We start from the raw sequence: 26,648 nt of genomic DNA, 5'->3' as shown, positions 1-26,648 counted from the left end.
TGATTTTTCCTTAGTTAATTCCTACATATTTAATTTTATGTGTGGCTATTGTAAACGGGATTACTTTTAAAATTTCTTTTCCAGGTTATTCACTGTTGACATATAGAAATGCTACTGATTTTTTATGTTGGTTTTGTATCTTGAAATGTTACTGAATTTGTTTATCAGTTCAAATAGTTTTTTATGAAGTCTAAATTTTTCCAAATATGAGATCATATCATCCACAAAAAAGGATAATTTGACTTCTTCCTTTCTAATTTGTATGCCCTTTATTTCTTTCACCTGTCTAATTGCTCTAGTTAGGACTTCCAGTACTCCATGTTGAATAACAGTGGTGAAAGTGGGCATCCTTTTCATATTCCAGATTTTAGAAGAAAAGCTTTCAGCTTTTCCCCATTCAGTATGATACTAGTTGTGGATCTGTCACATATGGCTTTTATTATGTTGAGTTATGTTTTTTCTTTTTTTTTTTTTTTTTTGAGACAGAGTCTTGCACTGTCACCCAGGTTGGAGTGCAGTGGCACAATCTTGGCTCATTGCAACCTCCGCCTCCCAGGTTCAAGTGATTCTCCTGCCTCAACCTCCTGAGTAGCTGGGATTACAGGCGCTGGCCACCATGCTTGGCTAATTTTTTGTATTTTTAGTAGATACGAGGTTTCACTATGTTGGCCAGGCTGGTCTCGAATGCCTGACCTCATAACCTACCTGCCCAGCCTCCCAAAGTGCTGGGATTACAGGCATGAGCCACCACGCTGAGATATGTTTTTTCTATATCCAGGTTTTTTAGGTTTTTTTTTTTTTTTTTATCATGAAGGAATGTTGAACTGTATCAAATGCTTTTCAGCATCAGTTGAAATGATCATATGGTTTTTGTCCTTCATTCTGTTGATATGATTTTTCACATTGATTGCTTTGCATATGTTGAACCATCCTTGCATCCCAAAGATAAATCCCACTTGTTCATGATGAATAATCTTTTAATTGTATTATTAAATCTGACTTGCTAGTATTTTATTGAATATTTTTGCATCAATATTCAGCAGAGATATTGGCCTGTAATTTTCTTTTATTGATGTGTCTTTGTCTGGTTTTGGTATCAGGGTAATACTGACCTCATAGAATGAGTTTGGATGTATTCCCTCCTCCTCTATTTTTCAAAATGTTTGAATAGAGTTGGTATTAGTTCTTTAAATGTTTGCTAGAATTCAGGAGTGAAATCATCAGGTCTTGGGCTTTTCTTTACTGGGAGACTTTTTATCACAAATTCTATCTCGTTACTTGTTATATTCAGGTTTTTGGTTTGGTCTGTTCAGGTTTTAGATTTCTTCCTGTTTCAGTCTTGGTAGGTTGTATGTGTCTAGGAATTTGTTCATTTCTTCTAGATTTTCCCATTTATTGGCATATAGTTGCTCACAGTAGCCACTAATGGTCCTTTAAATTTCTGCAGGATCTGTTGTAATGTCTCTTTTTTCATATCTGATTTTTTTTATTTGTATCTTCTTTTTTTCTTAGTATGGCTAAAGGTTTGTCAGTTTCATTTAACTTTCAAAACAACAACTTTTTGTTTCATTGATCTTTTGTATTGCTTCTTCATTTCAATTTCATTTATTTCTGCTCTGATTTTTATTATTTCTTTTCTTCTACTGATTTTGGATTTGGTTTGCTCTTGCTCTTGTAGTTCTTTAAGATGCATCATTGGTTGTTTATTTGAAGTTTTTCCTTTTTTTGATGTAGGCATTTATAGCTATATACTTCCCTTTTAATATTGCTTTTGATGTATCCCATAGGTTTGGTTGTGTTGTGTTTCCATTATCATTTGTTTCAAGAAATTATTGGTTTCCTTTTTATTTTTTCATTGGTGCACTGGCCACTCAGGAGCATATCATTTACTTTCCATGCATTTATATAGTTTTCAAAATTCCTATTGTTATTAATTTAATCAAGGTGGTAAAAGATCTATATGCTGAAAATTATATAACATTGATGAAAAAAGTTGATGACACAAATAAATAGAAAAATAGGCCAGGTGCACTGGCTCACACTTGTAATCCCATCACTTTGTGAGGCTAAGGTGGGCAGATCACCTGAGGTCAGAAGTTCAAGACCAGCCTGGCCAACATAGCAAAACCCCATTAATACAAAATAAATACAAAAATTAGCTGGGTGTGGTGGCATGCACCTGTAGTCCCAGCTACTCGGGAGGCTGAGGCACGAGAATCACTTGAACCTGGGAGGCAGAGGTTGCAGTGAGCCTAGATTATACCACTGTACTCTGGCCTGGGTGACAGAGTAAGACTCTTCTAAAAAAAAAAATATATATATATATATATATATATACATACACACACACACACACACGCAACCATGTTAATGAACTGAAACAATTAGTATTATTTAAACATTCATACTATCCAAAGCAATCTACAGATTCAGTGTAATTCCTATCAAAATTTCATGGTAATTCTTCATAGAAATAGAAAAAAACAGTATCTGAAACCACAAAAAACTTAAGTAGCCAAAGCTATCTTGAACAAGAAGAACAAAGCTGGAGGCATCACACTACCACATTTCAAAATATATTGCAAGCTATAATCAAAAGTGTATGGGACTGGCATAAAAACAGACACATTAACAAATGGAGTAGTACAGAGAGCTCCAGCATAAACCCACCTACCTATGGTCAATTGATTTTTGAGAAGATGTCAAGAACACACCATGGGGAAAGAACTATTTCTTTGATAAATGGTGTTGGGAAAACTAGATATCCAAATGCAGAAGAATGAAAATGGACCCTTATGTCACTTTTTCTTTACATTTAAAAGTAAAGAAAATAATAATTAAAATTAGTTTTAAAAATCCAGCTCTTTGTGGTTGGAAATAGAAAATAGGGCAGCAGTTACAGTATAACAGAAAGAATATCAATTGCATTGTGGGAAGACTCAAGTTCAAATTCTAGCTTGGCTATTTAGCTCCATATGATAGTGAGCCAATCACTTTAGTTCTCTGAGCCTCAGTTTCTTCACAGATTAAATAGGCATAATATAACCTTAATTCAAGAGTGTGGGACAACTGAATATCCATATGCAAAAGAATAAAGTGGCACCCCCTTCCTTATACCATATTACAAAAGCAAACTCTAAATGAATCAAATAAATATAAGACCTAAAACTATAAAATTCTTGGAAGAAAGCATAGGTGAAAATGTTTATTACCTTGGATTAGACAATGATTTCTTAGATATGACATCAAAAGCACAAGCAACCAAATAGATAAGCTGGAATGTCATCAGAATTAAAAACCTTTTGTACTTTGAAAGACATCATTAAGAAAGTGAAAGATCCTCAAAATAAAGAGACAACCCAAATTTTAGAAAAGGGCAAATAATCTGAAAAGTAATTCAGTTCTCCAAAGAAGAAATACAAATAGCTAATAGGCACAAGCATATGAAAAGGTGTTTGACATAATTAGCCGTCAGGGTAATGTAAATTAAAGCTACAATGAGATACCACTTCACATCCACTTGAATGGCTATAATTAAAAAGGCACATAATTGCAGGTGTTGGTGAAAATGTGGAGAAATTGGGAACCTCTGGTGGTAGGAATGGAAAATCGTGCAATCGCTTTGGAAAACAGTTTGGCATTTCCTTAACTGGTTAAGTATAGAGCTTACCGTATGATCCAGAAAGTCTACTCCTAGGTATATCCCAAGAGACTTGAAACAGCTACTCAAACAAAAACACAAATGTTTATAGCAGCATTATTCATAGTAGCCAAAAAGTGAAAAGAATTCAGATGTCCATCAATAGATGAATGGATAATAAAATATGGTATAACCATACAACAGAATATTACTTGGCAATAAAAAGAGATAAAAGGGGATATGTGGGAAATCTCTGTACCTTCCTCTCAATTTTGCTGTGAACCTAAAACTGCTCCGAAAATATATAGTCTTAATTTAAAAAGAAAAATACAGCATATTGATATATTGATAAGTGCTACAACATGGACAAGCCTTGAACACATTAAGTGAAAGAAGCCAGACACAAAGGACCACATGTGATATGATTCCATTATATGAAATATCCAGAAGAAGCAAATCTGCAAAGAGAGAAAGTAGATTAGTGATTGCCTGGATGTCTGAGGAATGGGATGATTGAGTGGGTAACAGGTAAAGGTCTTGGGTTTCTTTGGAGAGAAATTAACATTTTTTTTTGCTTTGATATATGTAAATATTGTGAAATAATTGCCCAATCAAGTTAACATAGCCATCACCTCACAGAGTTATGTGTGTGTGTGTGTGTGTCTGTGTGTGTGTGTGGACAACATTCAAGATCTACTCTCTTAACAAATAATGGTGGTTGCCAGGGACTGAGGAGTGGGAGAAATTGGGAGATATTGGTCAAAGGATACAAACTTTCAGTTATAAGAGCAATAATTTCTGGCAATCCAAAGTATAACCTGGTGACTATAGTTATTTTTACTGTATTGTTTATTTGAAATTTGCAATGAACATTTTTTAATTGATTGTGGTAACATTTGTACAACTCTGTGAATATACTAAAAGCCATTGAATCTTATACTTTAAGTGGGTGAATTATATGCTATCTCAACTTTATCGCCGTAATGCTGTTAAAAAAGGCTATTGTGAAGGATAAACAATGTGAGAAGTATGACTCAGAATACAAGACAGATGTGCAAAAAATACAACTTTTAAGTACCCTATAAAGCAGCACGATTCCTGATTCTGTGGTCCTGTTCTTTTAAGCCAGTTGCAAATTTCTTATGAGAAACTACTTCTGAGGGCGCCCTCTGCTTCTCAGCCTCACCATGGAATTAGGGATATTACCTGTTACCTAGAAAGAGGGACAAGTACCTCCATTCACCAGGGTTTCAAGTTTGCCTGTGTCATCATTACAGTCCATTGAAATCGCATGGTGCCCTGTGGTTTCTAGGCCTCACTCAGCATGGCTAGGAACACTGGAGCCTGTGTTCCCTTCTACCCCGACTTTTTTGGTCTCACAGTTACATCAGACCTTTCAGGACTCAGGTCTCTAGGGCTCAGCCATCTCATCTCTTGCCAGTCTAGTGGAAGATCGTGCTAGTCTAGGGAAAACCCCTCTCCTCCCTTTTTCAGGTTTCTCTGTGGTGTTCCTGTAACTCAATTCTCCTTGATCTTTAAAAGTTGTTATTGACGGCTTCTAAAAACCACAGCCTATCTAAATTGTATGTTTGGCCAGACACGGTGGCTCACACCTGTAATCCCAGCACTAGGAGGCCAAAACGGGTGGATCACTTGAGGTCAGTAGTTTGAGACCAGCCTGGCCAACAAGGTGAAAACCCATATCCACTAAAAATACAAAATTAGCCTCACGTGGTGGGGCACGCCTGTAGTCCCAGCTACTTGGGAGGCTGAGGCAGGAGAATCGCTGAACCCGGGAGGTGGAGGTTGCAGTGAGGCAAGATCGCACCACTGCACTCCAGCCTGGGCAACAAGAGTGAAACTCCATCTCAAAATAAATAAATTGTATGGACAAAAATGGCTCATACAGCAAACATATCCAGAAAGTAATAGAAATCGTTACATTCTACTCTTCCAGTACAGCAAAGGAAAGAACAAATGGACCAACTAAATTGCTACAGTAGCTCATTCTGAAGGTTTATATGTCTTGATAGAGTGATGCTATAGAGTGAGTTCAAGATAATACAAACATAGATTGATTGTTACTTTGTATCTGGCATTGTGTAAGTAATTTATATGCACTACTTTTCTTCTTTCAAGAACAAATAAGAACCACACTTAAAGGAAGTATTGATTTTTGGTCCTCAGTTCCAAGAAATGTGACAATCTGATTCGTAAAATAAGCATTCTGAAATTGTTTGCAATACTTTATTGAGTGAGTTTAGGTAAGAAACCAGGGATTCTTATTTTATAGTTGCCTATGCTGGTAGTAGAAATAAGTAATATTGTTTAATTTTTCAACTTTATTTCCTCCTTGGAAGAAACGGAAGCAGGATTTCCACTAAAGAAAAAGAGCTCTAGGGCAATGTTTTTCTTTGCAACACTGAAGAGAGACCAGCCCCTCTCCTCTGGGGAGCGCCCAGGATGAAGAAGGAAGGCCTCCATCCTGGACTGAATAGTAGGAAGAGAGGAACAAAGCCCTAACCCAACTCCCTGTTGTTCGCTGAGTCACACCTTAAGCATTTTCTCCTCTGCAACTGAGAAGTCTGGGCTAGAATAGAGAAGTTCTCAGACCCCTACATGTGTCACATTCTATGATTGCTGTACATATATGGTTGCACAAAATGTGTCACATCAGTTGGTGCCCACTGAAAGCAGAATTTGTGGCATAAATGTCACTGCTATAGATCTTTCTGCACCTTTTGTCATGGAGCAGATAAAGTACCAAGCAGCTCAGAGCAATGGAAAGACATTGAATTTTGACCCAAACCTCTCCATCCTTATTCTGGCTTATCCATTTACTAGCTCTGTTTCTACTTAATCTCCCAGCCACAGTTCTTATCCTACCAAACAAGGATACCTGCTACCTCACCCTACTGCTTAGATCCCATCACTTCATGAATTCTGTAGCTGATAAAGTGTCATAAAGTTATAAGACAGAATAATGACTAAAAACATTTCTGGATCAACTTCCTGACCCCTTCTATTTACGTTTTTCTGTAAATTGAAGTCATTATTCTCTGCAGCTCTCAACACCATCAGACCCAGGAAACTTCTAGTTGTCATTTTTCTGGAATCCTATTTTTGTGTTTCTCCAGTAGCTGGAACTGCTGCCACTCTGCTTGTCAGTCTCAGACATCCTGATTCTCACTCACCATTCTAGATGAACAAGCCTCTTATCTGAGACCCAGGTATTTCATATTCTCCTCTGCCAGGTTGCTGTGAATAACTTCAGTTCTTTAATAACTAAATTTTTAGAGGCCTCTAGCTCCTCTACTTTCTCCTGTGGAAGAGGCCACAAAGAATCCTGGAACTGCCTTTTCCATGAAAAGGCTCCATGAGGTCAAGTTCAAAACTTAACATAAAAGACAAAAATGGGCTGGGTGCAGTGGCTCATGCCTGTAATCCCAGCACTTTGGGAGGCCGAGGAGGGTGAATCACGAGGTCAGGAGATTGAGACCATCCTGGTTAACACGGTGAAACCCCGTCTCTACTAAAAATACAAAAAATTAGCCGGGTGTGGTGGTGAGCGCCTGCAGTCCCAGCTACTCAGGAGGCTGAGGCAGGAGAATGGCGTGAACCCGGGACGCGAAGCTTGCAGTGAGCTGAGATCACGCCACTGTACTCCAGCCTGGGTGACAGAGCGAGACTCCTTCTCAAAAAAAAAAAAAAAAAAAAAAAAAGACAAAAATGGTGGTTTAGTCCCCAAGTTGCATTTTTGGCATTCTTTTCCCATCCTGTGTTAATTTGTCATCTAGCCAAAAAGAAAAACAAGTAAAAAATAAAATAAAAGCAAGGCATTGTCCCCTGTAGGTCAGGGTAGGAAATACAAATGGATTAAACGTCATAAAAATGTTTTTAGGTGAGCCCTAAAGCCATAATTCAATTTGTAAGACTCTACACACTGAGAGTTTGCTGAACTTTCACTATAGCATAATGTGTCATTCAAGGTAGCTTCATGGAAAGACGGAGACTATGTTTGAGAACATTCATCCGGTCATGATCTACAATGAACCAAAAGAACGTCGACACTGAAGCGAGGGGAGAAGGAGGCAGAGGGAGAGAGAGTGCACCCTGCCCTCAAGGATGTCCCTATCACAGAGGCGCTATACCCTCCCAAGAGCCTACCTAACATCACATACCTATTATAAGCCTTTGAGATGGGTGCTAATATTATCTCAATTTTTCAAAAGAGGAAACAGACACAGCAAGGTTGGGTGACTTGCCTAAAGTCACACAGGTAGTAGAAGGCGAGTCAGAATTCAGTGCAGGCATTTTGGTTGCAGAATCTGTACTCTTAACTGTGTCTCTGCTTCCTCCTGTATAGACGCTGTCAGCACTTTTCCCCCAGGGTGTGAGTCAGACAGAGATATTTCAGATGCTACATTGAAACCTTTCAAATTCCCACATCTCTAAACACTAAGGAGACAATGATCTCTTCTGGTAATTTCTAAGCCCAAATGTATCAGAGTCTTTTAAAATAGCATGGAGCAGCGCTGTCCACCAGGAGGAAGGTTTAGTGCATTTTTAGCTTTTACTTTAAAAATCTGTTTTCTCTAAGTGTTTTCATACTTTCTACACTGCCATCAATAATATGTAATCAGAGAAAGGAGACTTAAACAGGAATAAGCAGCATTCACTTTTTCTAGCTTCTTAGTCATGTTATCAAGATTCTTCAGTGATTTTACTCTGAAAATATCTACTGAATTCCATCAACATTCCATTATCCCACAGGGCCAATCTTCAGAATTATGAATTGATATGTGGAAAGTGGTAAGAGCAGTAGAGGCAACAGATTTCAATATATTTCCAACAAAATAGACATCAGGAGGCAATAACTAGCATTTCTAATGCTTGATAGTGTAGTTGGGGGATAAAAGAGTCTATTCAACCTTCCACAAATTCTCTGAGGCAATTAGTTGCTATGAAATATTGCTTTCACTAGAATATTTTAGCTCACTCCCTGCTTCCCTTCTCAACATTCATCCATTACTTCCACCAACTCTCTCTCTCTCTCTCACACACACACACACACAAACACACACACACGCACACATACACACACCCCACAAGTGTTCCTGGGACTTTCTGAAATATGGGACACACATTCTTATCATAAGATTATATAAAAAATTAAATATAAAAATTATGGAAGTAACAAGAGCACAAACATCATAAACATAATAGATGCTGAAATAGCTGCTACTGTTAATATTTGAGAGTGACTGAAGAGTTGGGTTACCCCTCAATGGTGGGCATCACATCTACACCTTCCAGAACCCAAAGGAGGTGCTATCCTCGGAGACATGTTCTCAGCCCTTTAAAAATGTTATTATCCATGTTTTCTTTAATGCTGAAAACTGCAGATCCCTTGCTTTGTGCCTTTGTTCTTTCACACAGTGACGCTTTCTTCTATCTCTAGTTTTCCTTTGCTGAGCATGGAGCCTTTTCCAATCTCTTGAGGTCTGAAACTTTTTCACCAAACTGGCTCCCCTTTCCTCTGGAGACAGGCAGCACTGCATTTTTGTAGGCTCCTTTGCAGTAAGGTGTGGCCATGCGACTGAGTTCTGACCAATAATGTGGACAAAAGCGATGTGCAACTAACTTCCAGGCCTGGCCTATAAAAAAAACTTCCATGCACTGCTCTGTTTTCTTCCTCCACCTACCAGAAGGAATTATGGATTCAGTGATGGTTCTCAGGCTACAGGGGATGGTGGAGCAACAGATAGAAGAAGCCTGGATCCCTAAATGACTGTATGGAGAAGGGTCACCTCCTCCCAACACAACCCACATTGAAATGTAAAAATAGCAAATAATATACTTTTACAATGTTAAGCCACTAAAATTTGGAAGTTGTTAGTTCCAGCAGATAACTTATCTTGTACGTTTACATAAGAGTTATATAACATAATTTAAATGCTATGTTGTCATTTGGATCAGACTTAAATAAGCTTCAACATCACTTGAAAATTATTTCTGTTACCATGCCATGAAGAAAACTAAACTGAGTTTTCTCAGTTGGGAGAGCAAATACCATAAAATGAAATGAAGCCAAACTAATTTAGACCAGTTTAAGAATTTAATTGATTTGATTCTCTCTAGCTTATTCACCAATAAATGGAATGTGGTGAAATGATCTTCATATATCTTTCAGATTTTTATGTTCTATTTACATGCGTTTTCAAGAGCTTTGTTCCAACGAGCTTGTTTTGTGATTCTGAGCTCCTTCAGAAAGTAGTTTCATATTTAATACATCATGTTTGATTGTTGCTAAGCATCCATTTGGTGCAAATTCATAACAACACAAGCACTAGCTTCAAAAGCCAAAAACAGGATGGGGCTGGAGCGAGGGGCGCTAGACTGACCGCCCTCTGACTTGCAAAACCAGGAGATTTCACATGTGAATCTCTGTAACAACTTGTTTTTCTTTTGTTTTGGCTTCTGCTCTAGTAAAGAAGAAAATAAGAATACAAAATTGTGATTGTGAATTTCTTGATGTTGATTAACTCCTCTCTAATTCTTGTGCTAAAAAGAAAACTCATCTGCAGAAGGCAAAAAGGCTGCCAGGTGGTGAAGGATGGCTGATCCAGGACTGAGCTGACCACAATATGAAGGGAAATGAAATGGTTTTGTGCAGTCATATTAGGCACTGGAACCTGCAAATGAAGCCAAGGGTCAGTTACTGAAGGGGAGACACATGTAGGAATATGAACCTGAAGACAGCTGCTAAACCAAAAGATTGAGCAATGGAGGAGCAAGTTCAGGCTTAACAAATAGTAGGAATGACAGCAGGATATTCAACTATGGTGACAGTTTAGGGCTGAATTTGTTTAGCCCATGCAAAACCCAAGCCTGGAAGGCTTCTCCTTACCATTTAGCTCTACCCTGCAAGCTTGCTGGATCCTGAGGGCTTCTTAGTGCTGTGAGTGGTAGAGGCAGCTGACAGGTGGTGGAGGATAAGGTAGGGGATTATTCACAAAAAGCAAGTCGATCTTGGCTGAAACAAAGATACAGGGCTCAAATGAAGATCACACATACTGATAAACAGGCAAAGTGCCATTGTTGCTGAAGGAAAATCTTCATCCTGTGCCAGCAGGAAGGAAAGCTAGTGTGGCAGTTGAGTACAGGGCTCCCAAAAGTGTAGCCTGGGGCACTACAATGGCTCCTCCTTTTGTCTCCAGCTGTGGCCAGTGGGAGATATTGATGAAGTCCAGGCTGGGCCATCCTCAGACACTGACCTGGCTCCTCTTCCTGTTCCCTTCAGGTCATGCCACCTCCTCTTTCCTCTTTCCCCTGAGACCTCTCTTCATTATTTTCCCTTCATATTTTCTCTCCTTCTGCCAGAGACTCTTTCCCTAATCAAAGAGTGGGACTGAACAGAAGCCTTTCTATTTCTCACATTTTCTTTTTGTCCCATTTGCATTGGCCAAAGCAAGTCATACACCCTAGCCAAATATCAGTGTGGCAAGCATTATAGTCTTCTTTTAGGGAATAGCCATCATCCTCCACAAGCACATTCTAACCCGTCTTTGGGGGATAGGATTGGACCTGTAGACTCTCAGGATAGGGCCAACCTAATCTAGATGGGAGGATCAAAGGGACAGAGAGAAACGATTTTGATATGAAGCTTGAAAAAATATTGAAGTCAGATACAAAACCCAGAAAGATTTTTGGGCTCTGTGAGGAAAGTGAAAAGAAGGTTCATTTGCAAACATTACCAGAATACTTAGATTAGTATTAGTCGATAAAATTTAGTTAATGAATGACCTCTCTGGGTTTGATCAAGTTAGTTTAAAAGAAAGAAATGTTACTGGCTCATTGTTAGGTTGGTGCAAAAGTAATTGCGGTTTTTATCATTAAAAATAATTAATTTTGCACCAACCTAATATATGCAATAGGAACTTTGAGCCTTAGTTTTATGGATTTGGATGGGAATGCTAGAAGAATGTAATAATGAAATCTTTGAGTAAAACTGTATTCTATAAATAAGGAGAGCTCCACAGTTACCAAGATTTGGCAAATATGATTTAAATGTGAGTGGAGGAGTTTCAGTCTACATTTGAATGGAATATTTTCCTTCTTGTTCTTTCCTTGCTGTTATTGTTCCTCCCCTTCCTCCAGTCTCTTCCTCCTTTTCTTTCTTCTTCTACTTATTCTCCTTCCTCGTTTCTTCTTCTCCTTCTTCTTTTCTTCTCCTTCTTTTTCTTCTCTTTCTTCTTTTTCTTCTTCTCTTTCTAATTCCCCCTTCGTCTTCCACTTCCCTCCCCCGCTTCTTCTCTTCCTTTTTCTCCTCCTCCTCCTTCCTCATCCTCAGTCTGCTCAACCTCTCTCCTTCTCCTCTCTTCTTTCCTTCTTCCTTAGTATTCTTTTCCTCATAACTATACTACCACTTTTGAAATTCTTTGACTATTTTGTCAATTCTCAAGGAGTTTTTCAAATGTAGCTTTTTAAATACTAAAAACATCAAAAACAATTGATCTGGTTGTATCAATTAGAATTGTGTTTGGCTGTATATAATGGAAAAATCCAAAATAACCATTACGTAAATATACCAGGCTCATTATCCCACATTAAAGATGTCAGAGTTCAGCAGCCCAGGACTGGTTTCATCCTCCATAGTGTCATAAAGTTCACACCGAGAAGGGCAAGGAGACCTGGTAAGGTCACATACACATCAAGTCAGCAGAACTTGGACTGCTGGAAAGCAAGACAAATTTTGTAACTCGAACAATGGAACTTCAAATGATTTCTAAATTTAGCTTATTGTGAACTTGTATTTATTCTCCTCATTGTCCTCTTTTTTTTTTTTTTTTTTTTTTTTTTTCTCTCAGCTCCTTTGTTGGTTTTATCTTCCCTTTGCAGCATCCTTGCAACAAAATATACCACATGGTCTTATTCTCCAGGAAGACAGTAACTGTCAGAAATATAGAAGTCACTACCTCTGAGGTGGTACAGACACCTGCCTATGGTCCTGATGGATCATTGGGAGGTAATAGGATGGATTGCCTAGAACTTCGAAATGGAGTCCAAATGCAAAGAATCAGAGAGAATTCACACAATCACAAAATGCAACACAAGGGACCCATTGACTTAAGGCATTTTTTGGTGCTTCTGGCTTTTTTCTCTGTTAATGACTGTTGGGTTATACTAATATCACAAGTAGGCAGTGGATGTGGTAGAAAAGGATGTGGGCTTTGATTTCAAATCTACTGAACTTATATTCAGATGTTACCTATCTACCAGTTAAGTGTCTTGGGAAAGTTATTTCTATAACCTCACTTTCCTCATGTATCAAATGGAGGTAATAGTCTGCGCTCCACAGGTCTGTTGTCAGGATTAAATGAGATGATATACATAAAATTTTTGGCTCTTTGATTTTAAACAAATAACTACAAACTACAGAAAAGCAAGCCATACAAAAATTTATGTTTACAAAATTAGGTAAATTAGTTATTAATAACTTGAATTTTAAATAATAACTACACTGGTTTAAAACATGCCATCCCCAAAGGGAATGCAAAGTCTTGTTTAAATAAAACAAATCTAATGTGCACACAATTCAAGGAGTAAACTGATGTCTGTTTTACTCATTGCTGGTTCCAGGACTAGAATGGTTTTGGACACATGGTAAGTGTTCAGTAAATATTTGTTGAATGAATGAATACACGAATGAATGAAATAACTTTCTGTTCTGTATGTACTTGGCACCATAGTAGCTGTTGGAAATATAAATGACTCAACTTTCATGCATCTTAGATTCTAAGTCAAGACAAAACAGTAAAATGATTTCAGATATTGATAAATGCTATGAGGAAAATTAAACAGGGTTATGTGATAAAAACTGATTCAAGGAATGTGAAGGAGGCAAAAAGAGGTTGAGATTGGATGGTCAGAGAATTCCTGAGTGATAGGAAAGGGCCAGTTATGGAAAGATCTAGATTTGTTGTTGAAGATTTCCTCAGCAAGCACTGTATATATTTATTTGACTTAGGCTAATAGAAATCTATTTAGCTCATTTTGGAAGCATTTGCTTAAGTTATAAGTTAGTCACAAGGTTTATAGTCATAGATGCAGACACTATCCTATATTCTACAAACCTCGGGAATTCTGAGACTTTAGGGTCTCCAAGAAACTATCATTGAAATGGGCAATATTTTCAAAAGCATGTTCCAGTAAACATAAGATGATTACAGATGTATTCCTCAAAAAAAGAGAAAAGGTTCTGTGGTCAAATACACTTGGGAACCAGTCCATGAGCACTAATATATTAAGGTCTTAAGAAGTTCTGAAGCAGGGAAACACATACTACATGTATTCCAATGTTTTCTGAATGTATTTTCAAAATTTTGTTTTATTTTATTTTTTTCTCTGTACACTTATTAACATCAATATGCAGTTTGAGAAATACTGTTATAGCATAAAAGATGAGGCTTTGGTACAAAGGGAAAAGAAAAAGATAACCATTTGCCATACTTGTACACTGTTGATGGGAGTGTAAATTAGTTCAGCCATTGTGGAAGACAGCATGGCAATTCCTCAAAGACCTAAAGACAGAAATACCATTTGATTCAGTAATCCCATTACTGGGTATATACTGAAAGGAATATAAACTATTCTATTATAAAGACACATGCACATGTATGTTCATTGCAGCACTATTCACAATAGCAAAGACATGGAATCAACCTAAATGTCCATCAATAATAGACTGGATAAAGAAAAGGTGGTACATACACACCATGGAATACTATGCAGCCATAAAAAAGAATGAGATTATGTCCTTTGCAGGGACATGGATGGAGCTGGAGGCCATTATCCTTAGCATACTAACACAGGAACAGAAAACCGAATACTGCATACTCTCACTTATTAGTGGGAGCTGAATGATGAGAACACATGGGCACAGAGGGGAACAGCACACACTGGGGCCTACTGAAGGGTGGAGGTTGGGAAAGGATCAGGAAAAACAAATTATGGGTACTAGGCTTAATACCTGGGTGATGAAATAATCTGTACAACAAACCTCCATGACACAAGTTTACCTATGTAACAACCCTAAACTTGTACCCTTGAACTTAAAATAAAAGTTGAAAAAAAGAAAGATAATCCTTTGTCATAAGCCTTGCAATTCCAAAATGGGATATTTACACAGAAACCTAAATTAAACTTACCAGAAACTTAAAATAAGCTCCAGGTATCATATTTACATACATTGCCTACTTTGACTAAACTGTTGACCTGACAAGAGAGATGCTCACATTTAGTTTTTGCATACTAGAGGTTTTTAAAGTTGCTCTGCTTTGACAGTGGGATGTATTTGTATTTCCTCTATTTTTTTATGAGAATTAATGACAGTCATGTCTATCTGTTTTTTTTTGTTTTTTTTAATTTTGTTTCATTTTGTTTTGTTGGTGTAAGGCAAGCAGTGGAATATGCCAGAAATTTCATGAGCTTTGAACATGGGAACACCACACTTAGCTCTATAACTCCATCACTTGCTAGAGGTGGTTTTAGGCAAATTACTCAAACTTTCTGAACTTCACTTTTCTCATCTGCAAATGGGGATTGTAATAGCCATATCCTATCTTTTGCGGAATAAATCAAGCTGGTGTAAAGGACTTGCAGGAGAATGTCATTCTAGCCACTTTCTGAAATGTTTGCCTGGGGACTCTAGACTCTTTGCTCTGAAAATCTTTTTAATCCCCCACTGGAGATTCAATGGAAAAAAAAAAAGGAATGTTTGCTGTTTGTTTCTATAGTGATGACTCATGGAGTGCTGATTTATTGAATCAATTGGTGAAGAAGTAAAATTAATGTCTTATTATATAGGTGTGAAAGAAGCTATTCAGTCAATGCATAAGCAAGGGCTTATCTAGATACTTTATCTCACCCAAACCAAGCTAACAAGAGTCCCTGGCCAGCAAAAGAGTTTCTCTTTAGTTCCCTAAATGTTCTATAGATGTAGACAATCTCAACAACTAACAACTGAATTCATCACATCAGCTGCATAATAATAACTATGGATGTTCTCCAACTATTGTTCCCATGACAGAATCAGTGAGAGGATTTGGCATGCCTAGGTCTTAGATGACTATACTATTTCCAGTGGACCACACACAACCAAGTGAAACAACAACATAATGTTGGTAAAACTGATTAGGTTAAGAACACTATTTTAGAAGATTGTTTAACAAACATATTTTTAGGCCTTAGAGAATGTTCATGAAGGATTTTAAGCCCACTTGTGTGGAGGACTCCCGTATCACATAATGTAAGTGCTTAGGAATTACCTCATGAGTCATTCCTAATATTAACCAAAAGTTGAACTAGTGGTACGTTCTTTTGGTTTGATTGTTTAGTTTTAATCTTAGAGTTGATTTTAGAGCTGTGGAATGTAAAAATGGAACCATACTACTGGCATGAAGAGAGGAAAGCAGTGCATCATGGGGACTAGGTGAGTTGGATCATTCCACTGCATATTCTTCCTTCTTCTAGGACACTGTGCTTGCTGGTAGAAAATGAGTACAGTTATTTAATGCATCTCTTTCACTAGAATGTTGTAGGAAAAATAAATTGTGGTCAGATTAGGAAGAATCCTAGACTTTAGAGGCCAGAGACATAATTTTGGTGTTGATTCTACCATCTATCTACCTTAGGCAAGTTACTCCCTGAGCCTTACTTTGCTCTTCTATAAAATCATGACTTCACTGATCATTTCTAAGACATCTTTCAGTGTTCTAATTCTATCATAGTCCAAAATCCATAACCTTTTCTTTCTTTTCTGATTTTTCAAGGCATTCAGATATCTTGCTTTTTTGCTGCTTTTCTACTGATTTGCTTCATGTTAAGCCTTACAAGAAGCCCAAGTTATTTCAGTCTCCACAGGGCTACTACTGGAGTATCAGGAGAGAGGTGAGCTGGTATTTGTGATAGTAGAGGCAAAGCCCCCTTTTCCTGAATCACAAAATTCATGAGATTGAACCTTTAGGTTTAAGCGTTGGTCTTTTTGTATACCTGCTGCAGGCACTGTATTGGATTCCAATACCTGGCAAAAGTAAACTTGATCGATAATTGATGACTTTCAGGCCAGGTGTGGTGGCTCACCCCTGTAATCCCAGCAATTTGGGAGGCCTAGGTGGGTGGATCAGTTGAGGTCGGGAGTTTGAGATGGTGAAATCCCATGTCTATTAAAAATACAAAAATCAGACGGATGTGGTGGTTCACGCTTGTAATCCCAGCTACTCGGGAGGCTGAGACAGGAGAATTGCTTGAGCCTGGGAGACAGAAGTTGCAGTAAGCTGAGATGGCACCATTGCACTCCAGCCTGGGCAACAGAGTGAGTAAGACTCCATCTCTAAATAAATAAATAAATAAATAAAATAAAAATGTAAAAGAAAATTGGTGACTTAAAAATTGTCTTTTACCATCACCATCTTCTCTGACCTGAACAATATATCAGGCATTACTTAGTGAGAAAAGTTAAATAATTTGTCTCTGTTGTTGAGGTCTTCGTATTCCAGCTACAGTAAAAAGGCTTGCACAGGGAAGTAGATGATAACGTAGACAAGAGGATAGCATGAGTGTTCAACTGTGTGGGATTGGAAATAAGTGCATGAAAACTCCTACAGGGGAGTGGTTGCCGTGGAAAAAAATAGTTTGGATAACACTTCCTGGGGAAACTGAATGCTAAACTTTGAAGAGTGGGAAGATTTAGTATGAAAGTGGCAGATATAATAACAATCGAGAAAAGTTATAAGGAAAAAATATAAAAAGGTGATGGGTAGAGACACTGATTTCCCATTATCCACTCATCTTGTGAACTAAACCTTGTCAAACAGTGTCTTCAAGCCAAAACACAATCCACTGGGGCATACATCCAAGGATGGGGAACTTTCCTGAAACAAAAGGGAAAGGGAATTTGCATAGGAAAATATAATTCTGCCTGAAAGCAGAAAATCCAGTAATTAACTCGACTTTTCCTTAGCAATTGTAGCAATTAAGTGTATCCTAGGGCCTAAGAAACTTTTGGGTTATAAGGGAATCCTAGTGGCTGCACTTGACTGGCTAAGTTCATCTCTTAGATAATGTGTCTTTTTTCTGGGCATGTGGGTGAGAATCAGAACCTTCTTTCAGTATGAGGTGGAAAGGTGGGTGAAGTTACTTCAGGTTCCATGACTGTTGAGAAAGGTATCAGTCATAGTAATTTTTTTCAAGCTAGAAGAGCCATTAAGAGTACCCAGGACTAACAAACCTGTACTTTCTGCACATGTATCCCAGAACTTAAAGCATAATAAAAATAATAAAAAAGAGTAGCCAGGTCTTCATTTTATATATGGGAGAATAAGGCCCACAGAAGTTTGGGTAACTTATCCAAAGTCATCATAACCATAGGTACATGAGAACCTCTGGGTTATAATTTTGCTGTCATGCTGTCATGTCATTCTTTTTTTTTTTTTTTTTTTTTTTTGAGATGGAGTCTCGCTGTGTCTCCCAGGCTGGAGTGCAGTGGCGTGATCTCAGCTCACTGCAAGCTCCGCCTCCCAGGTTCACGCCATTCTCCCGCCTCAGCCTCCCAAGTAGCTGGGACTACAGGCGCCCGCCACCACGCCCAGCTAGTTTTTTGTATTTTTAGTAGAGACGGGGTTTCACCATGTTAGCCAGGATAGTCTCGATCTCCTGACCTCGTGATCCACCCGCCTCGGCCGTCCCATGTCATTCTTTTAATGAAAATTATTGGCATTATTTTTCCTATCCCTCTTCCATAACAATAAAATCCCTTTCTGATCCTGTCCTAAAAAACACAACCATTTTTCAGCACCCCATGTATGCCCCAATTCTTATGTCCTTAGATACTAACCTGAAGAAAAATTTCACAAAGAATACATATTTCTTGTGGGAGTATTTAAAAATATAGATAAGAACAAAAAGGAAAATGAAAAACCATCTTCAAGTCTGTCCCTAGAGAAAACCATAGCTATATACTCCATGTATCCTTCCTATACATATTACAATATTAAAATATTATAAACATATTTTAATCTAAAAATGGAATTTTACTATTTTATAGTATGCTATTTTTCATATAATATTTGTAAGCAATTTTTCATGTGAATGTATATACTCCTACAGCCCCATTCTTGACTCTGCATAAAAAAGGAATTGGAGTCATTTCTGGTGAATTGCTTAAACCCATTCCATAAAATGCAAAGTTTCTCCAGAAATACTGACCCTGCTTGAAAAAAATGCATTTGGCTGTAGATATACAGAAATGTGAAGCTCTTCCCCTTCTAAAATCTGGTGGTATTATCAACTCCTATTTTAAGCTTGTTTATGGAACTAGAATAATACTGAACATAGATATATAAAGGTGATTACAGCAGTTCAAGTTTGACCTTTGAAAAATCTTTCCCTGTATAAACAAAGTCTGGAATGTTTTAAAACCTCTAAGCCAGTCAATTTCTTTTTTTATTTATCTTAAACCTGAGTCAACAAGGAATGCCCATTTTATTTAAAGAGTAGGAAATGAAAATGCCTTGGTTCCTTAACCATAAATGAAGGAGGTATCTCTGGACACCATGGGTTCCTTGCCTTGAATCTTCTGCTGTACTCTCAGGGTCCTGCAAACCCGGCCTCATCCTATAGCCCTACGTGATTCCTCAGCATTGGTGGATATGCTCTCACAATTCTGCTTAGGGTGTTTCTTCACTGTCTCACACCCCTGCTGATCTCATTCCCACTTCCATATTTTTATCCAATAAGATTTTCCATGAAACATCCATCCTCTCCTGTTTCAACCCCATCCTTGCTTGCAGGCCCAGTTGCGCAGCTTCCCCAGTGCAGCCATCCTGGTGAGATTCATCCCACACTTTACACTCTTATCTAGAACTTGCTGGCTCCGAGAGTAAATCTGGTGTGGTGTCACATGTCCATATTTTTTTTTTTTTTTTGTCCTTTAGTTTGTATCTCCTCTAAGCTTTCTGACTCCTTTTGATAAACGTTTGTTTTAGCTTTCAATTGTGTTTTGCACAGCAATGTGCACATTACATACTAAATACTCAGGAAATGTGTGTTCATTTATGAATGATTGGGGGAGGGAGTAGAATCCTATTTCTGCTTATTTCTTCTTAGATGTTAGATCTTAGAAAAGTTCCTTAACCTATCTGAGGTTCCTTACAATCCTGAGAACGAAGTGGAAACACTGACCCTAGAAGGCTGTCAGAAAGGAAGAAGGGGTTCAATGTGAAGAGCATGGGGTACAAATAAATTCAAAAAATGTCATCTACCATCAGAAAGTCCAATGAGCTTGCTTCTTTGACTTCATTAAAGCCCCAAGAAACTCAAATATGACCTAGACTCTAAAATTATTATAAAATTCTAACACTTGAAAATATTTTCCAGCATTCTCAAAAGTAAATCTATTTTATATATATAGTATATACAGAAGGACATATGTAACCATAGTACATATAAAAGATGGCTTGACTGTTACTATAGTCCATAGCCTGCTCCCAAGACTAGAAATAAGTTTGTTTCTTTGAATATTCTAGACTTTCTTCATCCCTGAACTTTACATGCACACACACACACACACACACACGCACACACACTTGCATGTAATAGCTGTATTAGAGAGGATGAGATTTGGCCACATATAATCTTAAATTTTACAAAATAATTTCTTAAGTAAAATATAAATATCTTTGTCTCTCACATAAGAGAGGTCCTGAGATAGTCAGTGGCGATGTCTCCAGGGCAGCAGGAACTGAATCTTCTCCCTGCTGCTCCACGATTATTAGCACATGGCTTTAACTTTCTAATGCAAGATGGCTCTTTGAACTCCCTTCACCAGAAGAAGGAAAAGCAAAGGAGGGCCAACTTCCTTCCTTTACAGGGCCTCCTAGAAGTAGCACACTTCCACTCACTTCTCATTGGTCAAACTATACTGGCATTGCTTTACGTAGCTACAAAAGATACCTGGAAATGTTATCCTTTAACTGGATGGTAATTTGTTCAGAAAAAATGAGAGTTATTTTACTAAAGAAGAAGGAAACATGTATATTGTAGATGCTATTACAATGCCTATAATTCAATATCTTGCAATCATAAAATACACTTTCTATAGCTTCTCTGCTTAGTTCAAATAGATATGAAATAGCAAGAAAAATGAAGGTTATGGAATTCCTAGAATGAAACCCAGAGTGGGTAAGTTAGTAATAGTAGTAAGAAACTTTAAAACTGAAATTTTAAATGATAGAGGTATTTCAGAGATCAGGTAGGGAAAGAAAAATAATTAAGGAGATGATAACTGAAGAAGCTTCAATACTTCCAAATAGTAAAACTTTCGAAGTGTTGGGTTCACTTTCTCTTAAAGTATGAAGTTTGACAGTAGGAAATTCAATGAAATGGCTGGGATCTTATCTCCAAATTGAAAATATGGTACTGTAAAAATAGTTTCCTCTAGTTCTTAGTTAAATTACGAAGGAAAGGAAGAAAGAAAGAAGAAAGGAGGGAGGAAAGGAAGGGAGGGAAGGAGGAAAGAAAGAAAGGAGAGGGAAGGAAGAAGAAAGGAAGGGACAGATTGGGATTGGAAAAATAAATTAGTTTTAGCTCCAAATAATGAAACGTTCATTAACATTCACATTAAGTTGTAAAAGAAGCAAGAAACCGGAATATCAGGAGAGTTTCTAGATTATTAAATAAGCATATTATAAAACATAATATATAATATGATCCCATTTTTTATGAATGTCACATTCTTACAACTTTTCTATACATTTGAAGTTATTTCCAAACAAATTTAAAATGAGTGAAATGAACATGAATACCGCAACAAGCTATCACCACACTCTTGTTAGAATGGCTGTTATCAAAGAGACAAGAGGTAAGGGCATGGCGAAAGTGTTGGCAAGGGTGTGGAGAAAAGGGAACTCTTGCACATTGTTGGCAAGGATGCAAATTGATACAGCTATTATGGAAAACAATATGGAGGTCTCTCAAAAAATTAAAAGTAGAACTACTACATGATTCAGTCATCCCACTTCAGGGTATATAAATGAAATAAAATGAAGAAAATGAGATTAGTATATTGAAGAGATATCTGCACCCTTATGCATTATTCACAATAGTCGTGGAATCAACATGTGTCCATCAACAAATAAATGGATCAAGAAAAAATATATTATATATACGATCGAATATTATTCAGCCTTAGAAAAGGAAATATTGCCATTTGTGACAACACAGATGACCCTACAAGACATTATGCTAAGGGGAAAAAGCCAGACATAGAAAGATGAATACAGCAATAGCTCATTTGTATATGGAATCTGAAAAAGTTGAAGTTACATAGAACCAGAGAGTGGAGTAGGAGTCGGGGATACCTGGAACTAGAAGATGGGGAAAATGGGTATGTGTTGGCCAAAGGATACAAACTCTTAGTTATAAGACGAATAAATTTTGGGGATCTATTGCATGGCATGGTGACTACAGTTAATAATACAGTATTATGTACTTTAAGTTGGCTAAGATAGTAGATATTAAGTGTTCTCACTACAAAAAAAGTGGTAATCATGTGAGGTGATGGATATGTTAATTAGCTTGGTTGGGGTAATCATCTTACAATGCAAAAATATATCAAATCATCATATTGTACACCTTAAATATATACAATTTTTATTTTGTCAATTATACCCTCAGTGAATCTTGCGGGGCAGGGGAAGACAACATATGTTTGTTAGATATATAGAAAAATAGGTAATGGGTGGTATACACAGGTATACACAGAAATCAGTGTATAGATAGATGGATACAGAATTTGAAAGCTGGGGTGGGTTGGGGGAGCGCGAGGGGGGTTTGTAAATGAGCATTCTGCCTTCTCATGGAAACTGAAAGCTAAATATTCAAAGTATATGCGTAGACTCCCTGACAGCATTAACTTAAGGCTGGTTAAGGGAAAGAACTGAAACTAAATACACTAAAACCATCAACAGTGGATATCTTTGAATTGTAAGGTTATGGTGATCTCTATTTTCTTTGTACTTTTCTGTATGTTCTAATCTTTCTGATTTCATTGGTAATGAATAAGAATTTGTTCTATGTATTTATATGTGAATATAAATATATATTATATATTCTGTAATATATAATATATATTCTATGTTATTTATAGAATATATAGAATATATATATAATATATTTATATATCTATAGACCCCAGTCTATTCATCTCAGGCAACTGAATTTATCTAGAGTACTCAAGGGCTGTATGTAACACTCCTGCAGTTTTAGGTAAGACCATGACTGAGACTGGTAGTTCTTATTGTGCTAGAAAGTTTTAATGGCAAATGGCTCATTGGAATTGTATCCATCATAGAACCATTGGGCAGCTATATGGAGGAAAACTTCTATATCAGTTTAAAAATGTGTGTTAATCAGGAGTTTGAGACCAGCCTGGCCACCATGGTGAAACCCCATCTCTACTAAAAATATAAAAATTAGCCGGGCATCATGGCGCATACCTATAATCCCAGCTACTGAGGAGGCTGAGGCAGGAGAATTGCTTGAATTTGGGAGGCAGAGGTTGCAGTGAGCTCAGATATCGTGCCACTGCACTCCAACCTGGGCGATACAGCAAGACTCCATCTCAGGAAAAAAAAAAAAAAAAAAAAAGATGTTAAAATTATTTTTCAAAAGAATTCAGAATTTTTTGAATGATAATTAATGCATATACTGTTTCGAAAGCCAAGTTGCCATCAACAGCTATTAAGCTAATCTTTTTTTACATTGACCTCTCTAGCTTCTGAGGCCTGGGCTTAGCCTCCTCCTCTTGAAGGCTCCCTGAACACTCAGCCATCAACCCCTCTTCTGACCCTGAAGTGCTCAAATTTGGACCTTGGCATCTGCTCCTCTGTGACGTTAGTTACCTTTTTATAGCTGAGTGTTCTGCTTCTCAGAGTAATTGTACGCCAAATACCCAGGAGATATGAGGAGACTGCCTGACCAACAGGAGGTTATGGCTGGTGCCAGGTTAAAGGATTTCAAACAACAAATTGAAACAGAGAGCGTAGGGGTTGGCGTCTTATATGGTAGGGACTTGATGGACTTAACGAAAGTGGAGGACTTACTGTTTCATTAAGTCCAGGCACTGGATGGTTCAGAACACAGGTCTGAAACCCAGCTGCCTGGCTGTATGGGATCACCCTCTGCCTCAGTTTTCTCATATGTAAAGTGGGAATAATTACACTGTTCATGTCAAAGAGTTGATGTTAGAATTACAACAAATTAATACATGTAGAGCGCCTAGAGTAGTATTTGGCACCCAATACATGTTAGCTCTTATTATAAGAATAGCATGTTTCTTTTCTCATTGTAAAAGTAATTCAGAAAGTTTAAAAAACAGATACAAGGAAAAAGAAGGAATTAAAAATATCCCAAATTCTCAATGCTCAGATATGAAGTCCTCAGTTATAATCACTGTTAATATTCTGATTTTCTTGAATTTGATTTTCTCTCTCCCTCTCCTCCTCTCTGTATGTATTTATATATATTTAATTCCTTTTATCAAAAAAGATATAATACCATAGAGAACTTTACAGCTTGTCTTTTGTACTTAACAATATGGTAAGCATTTTTTCACATAATTATTTATATGAACACTTACAAATGTTCTAGTATTACTTGGAAAAGAACTAAACCAATAAGGGCAGATTTGGCAGTTTGAAGTTTAAATGTCTTTCAAATGTGTCCATAAAGAGAATGAAAACATGAAAAAATGTAATTTTCTATTCTAAATAGTCAAGCAGTAAAATTAGAAAATGTCAAGAGATTGTGTATTGAGCTTTTAAAGTACTAAAAATAGTATTAACAACATTGAGAAATCTGGCCCTGTTCTCCTTTTAGGAGGAATTTGATTACTTAATTTTATAAAATAAAGTATTAAATTATTTTCCCTCATTTTTAATTTCATGTGTATTTATAGAAAAAGAAATTGTTGTACTTTATCCAGAGAGCAGAAAAGATTTTGAGCTCATGCATTGAATACGTTTATAAATTTAGTCATGATCTGACCAAAGCACTTGGGTTCCTCTAGCTATTTGGGAGACTCCAGCACCTTGCCAGGTGAGAGAGAGGATCGTCACCCTCCGTGGAGGAAGTGCTTCCCAGGACTGTCTGCTGGGGGAGGAAAGCATGATGCAGTGCAGGTGAGCCTTTGAAGGAGGTAGCAGCTGGAGCACCAGTGATATGGATTTCGGCCCTTCCCACAGCTCAGGAGTCAGGTGCATAGGGTCCAATCCTGTCACCTGACTAATTCTGTAACCTCAGACAAGTCATTAACCTCTGGGTGCATCACTTTCCTCCTAATTGTGCCTCCCTCATAGAGTTCTAGTGAACTATATTAGACTACACATAAGATGCTCAGACAGGGCCTGGCCTACACAGAGTATGCACTCCATAAAGAGCATATATATATGTATATATGTGTATATATATAAAATGCGTGATATTATACATAACATTAAAATGTAATAGAAATATCAAAAGTTGATGAAATCAGCTCTTTACATTCTGATCCATAAATTTAATGAATTTATATTTTGGTGACGTAAGCTATTTTGTATGGAGACAATGTCTAACACTGTGTGCCTCTCTCCCATAGTTTCATGATACAACTATCAGAACATTTTTATTTGTCCAGTGCTTCTCCAGAAAAATTGCTTAGACTTAGAGGAGGTGTTGGCAGAGGCCTATCACATTTGATTGACTTCCTTACGTTGGAAGGAGAATGCAATGGTAACGTGTCAAGGAGCTTTGAGATCTGTCCTCGTTCAAGGACAGACTGCTTGGCTACAGGACCCAGAACCGTAAAAATATAAGATTCAAAGATATAGGTTTAAATCAAATCTGAATTCTGATCACCGAAGCAAATACCTAATGCTGTCTAAACCTGGGGACTATTGTTTTCTTGGCAGTATGGCTACTATAAACCCTGGCTTAACAGAATGTGAGTTCCTGAGCTCTCTCCCCGCAGGCGTGTTGACAGCATTTCCACGCTTCCACACAAACATCGCTGATGTTCCTCGCACTCATGTGGATTTCTGAAAAACACTCTGAGTTTGGCCTTACCACAGAAGATGACTTTGGGGAGAGTGAGGCAGAGTAACCATTGGCAGTCATGTTTCGTGTCTCCGTGAAGGTTGACCGGCGTTGACCTTCCCTGGCAGCATCCCAGTGGTCTGCATTTGGATAGTTGTCAGTATCCTGAACCCAGTTAAAGGAAGAGAGAAGCCCAGTGTTTTGGAGGGCACATTGAGGTTTATCTGACCTAAACATCCACCTGAAACAGGCTGCCGTACAGTCTCTGCCCAAAGATTTCTCACAAAGTAAAACTTTCCCATGCACAAGGTAAACCCCTATTCGCTATTGCATGAATTCGTATTATTAAATCCGTCTTTTATGTGAAAGTGGGGTCTCCTTCCATGTTGCTCTCACTGGTACTTTCTGCCTTTGTACATTGACATTGGGTAAATGGATGATGTCTTGACCACATTTCATATTTCCCAATGCTGAAGATAGCTGTCACATGTTTCTGTGTTTTCTAAAGAAGTCCAAGTTAAAAATGTCCATTTTCTCTAACTGTTCCTCATATAACTTGACTTCTAGACTCCTTCTATCTTGGTTTCCCAGCAGCAAACACTTTCTAGTTTATTATTTTCTCCAATAAAATGTGGCTTTTGTTCCAGCAGAGGCCTGGCCCATGCGGAGCACTGAGGCCATTGCTTCCAGTGATCTGTTGGGGTTTTGTTTTGTTTTGTTTTCTAGCTGCTGTGTCATGATCTTGGCTCACATTGAGCCTGCCTTCAATAAAACCCCTGGATCTTTTCACAGGACTCCTGCCAAGCCACAGCTCCTCCCTCGATATTTGTGGAATTGATAGTTTAAAAAACAACATTCACATTTTTTCATATTATAA

At 37.6% G+C, this 26,648-nt stretch overlaps 1 protein-coding gene across 4 annotated transcripts in view; it reads left to right on the top strand.

Annotated features, from left to right (window-relative positions):
* The window catches only part of LOC101009400 (24-hydroxycholesterol 7-alpha-hydroxylase), a 130,906-nt gene extending 104,767 nt beyond the window's left edge, over positions 1-26,139 (top strand). For 2 of the 4 annotated variants that reach the window (XM_031667113.1, XM_031667112.1), the window contains exons 11-12: positions 24,768-24,879; positions 25,335-26,139. In XM_031667113.1, coding sequence (XP_031522973.1) covers positions 24,768-24,879; positions 25,335-25,397 — 175 coding nt within the window. In that variant the 3' untranslated portion in view covers positions 25,398-26,139. The remainder of the gene's footprint in view (positions 1-24,767; positions 24,880-25,334) is intronic. The other 2 variants (XM_009205312.4, XM_009205311.4) reach the window with 2 other exon arrangements.
* The last annotated feature ends 509 nt before the right edge of the window (positions 26,140-26,648 follow it).

The sequence above is a fragment of the Papio anubis genome, chromosome 6 (assembly GCF_008728515.1).
Source record: "Papio anubis isolate 15944 chromosome 6, Panubis1.0, whole genome shotgun sequence".
Classification (NCBI taxonomy): Eukaryota; Metazoa; Chordata; class Mammalia; order Primates; family Cercopithecidae; genus Papio; species Papio anubis.
This window is presented reverse-complemented; position numbering and strand designations above follow the sequence as displayed.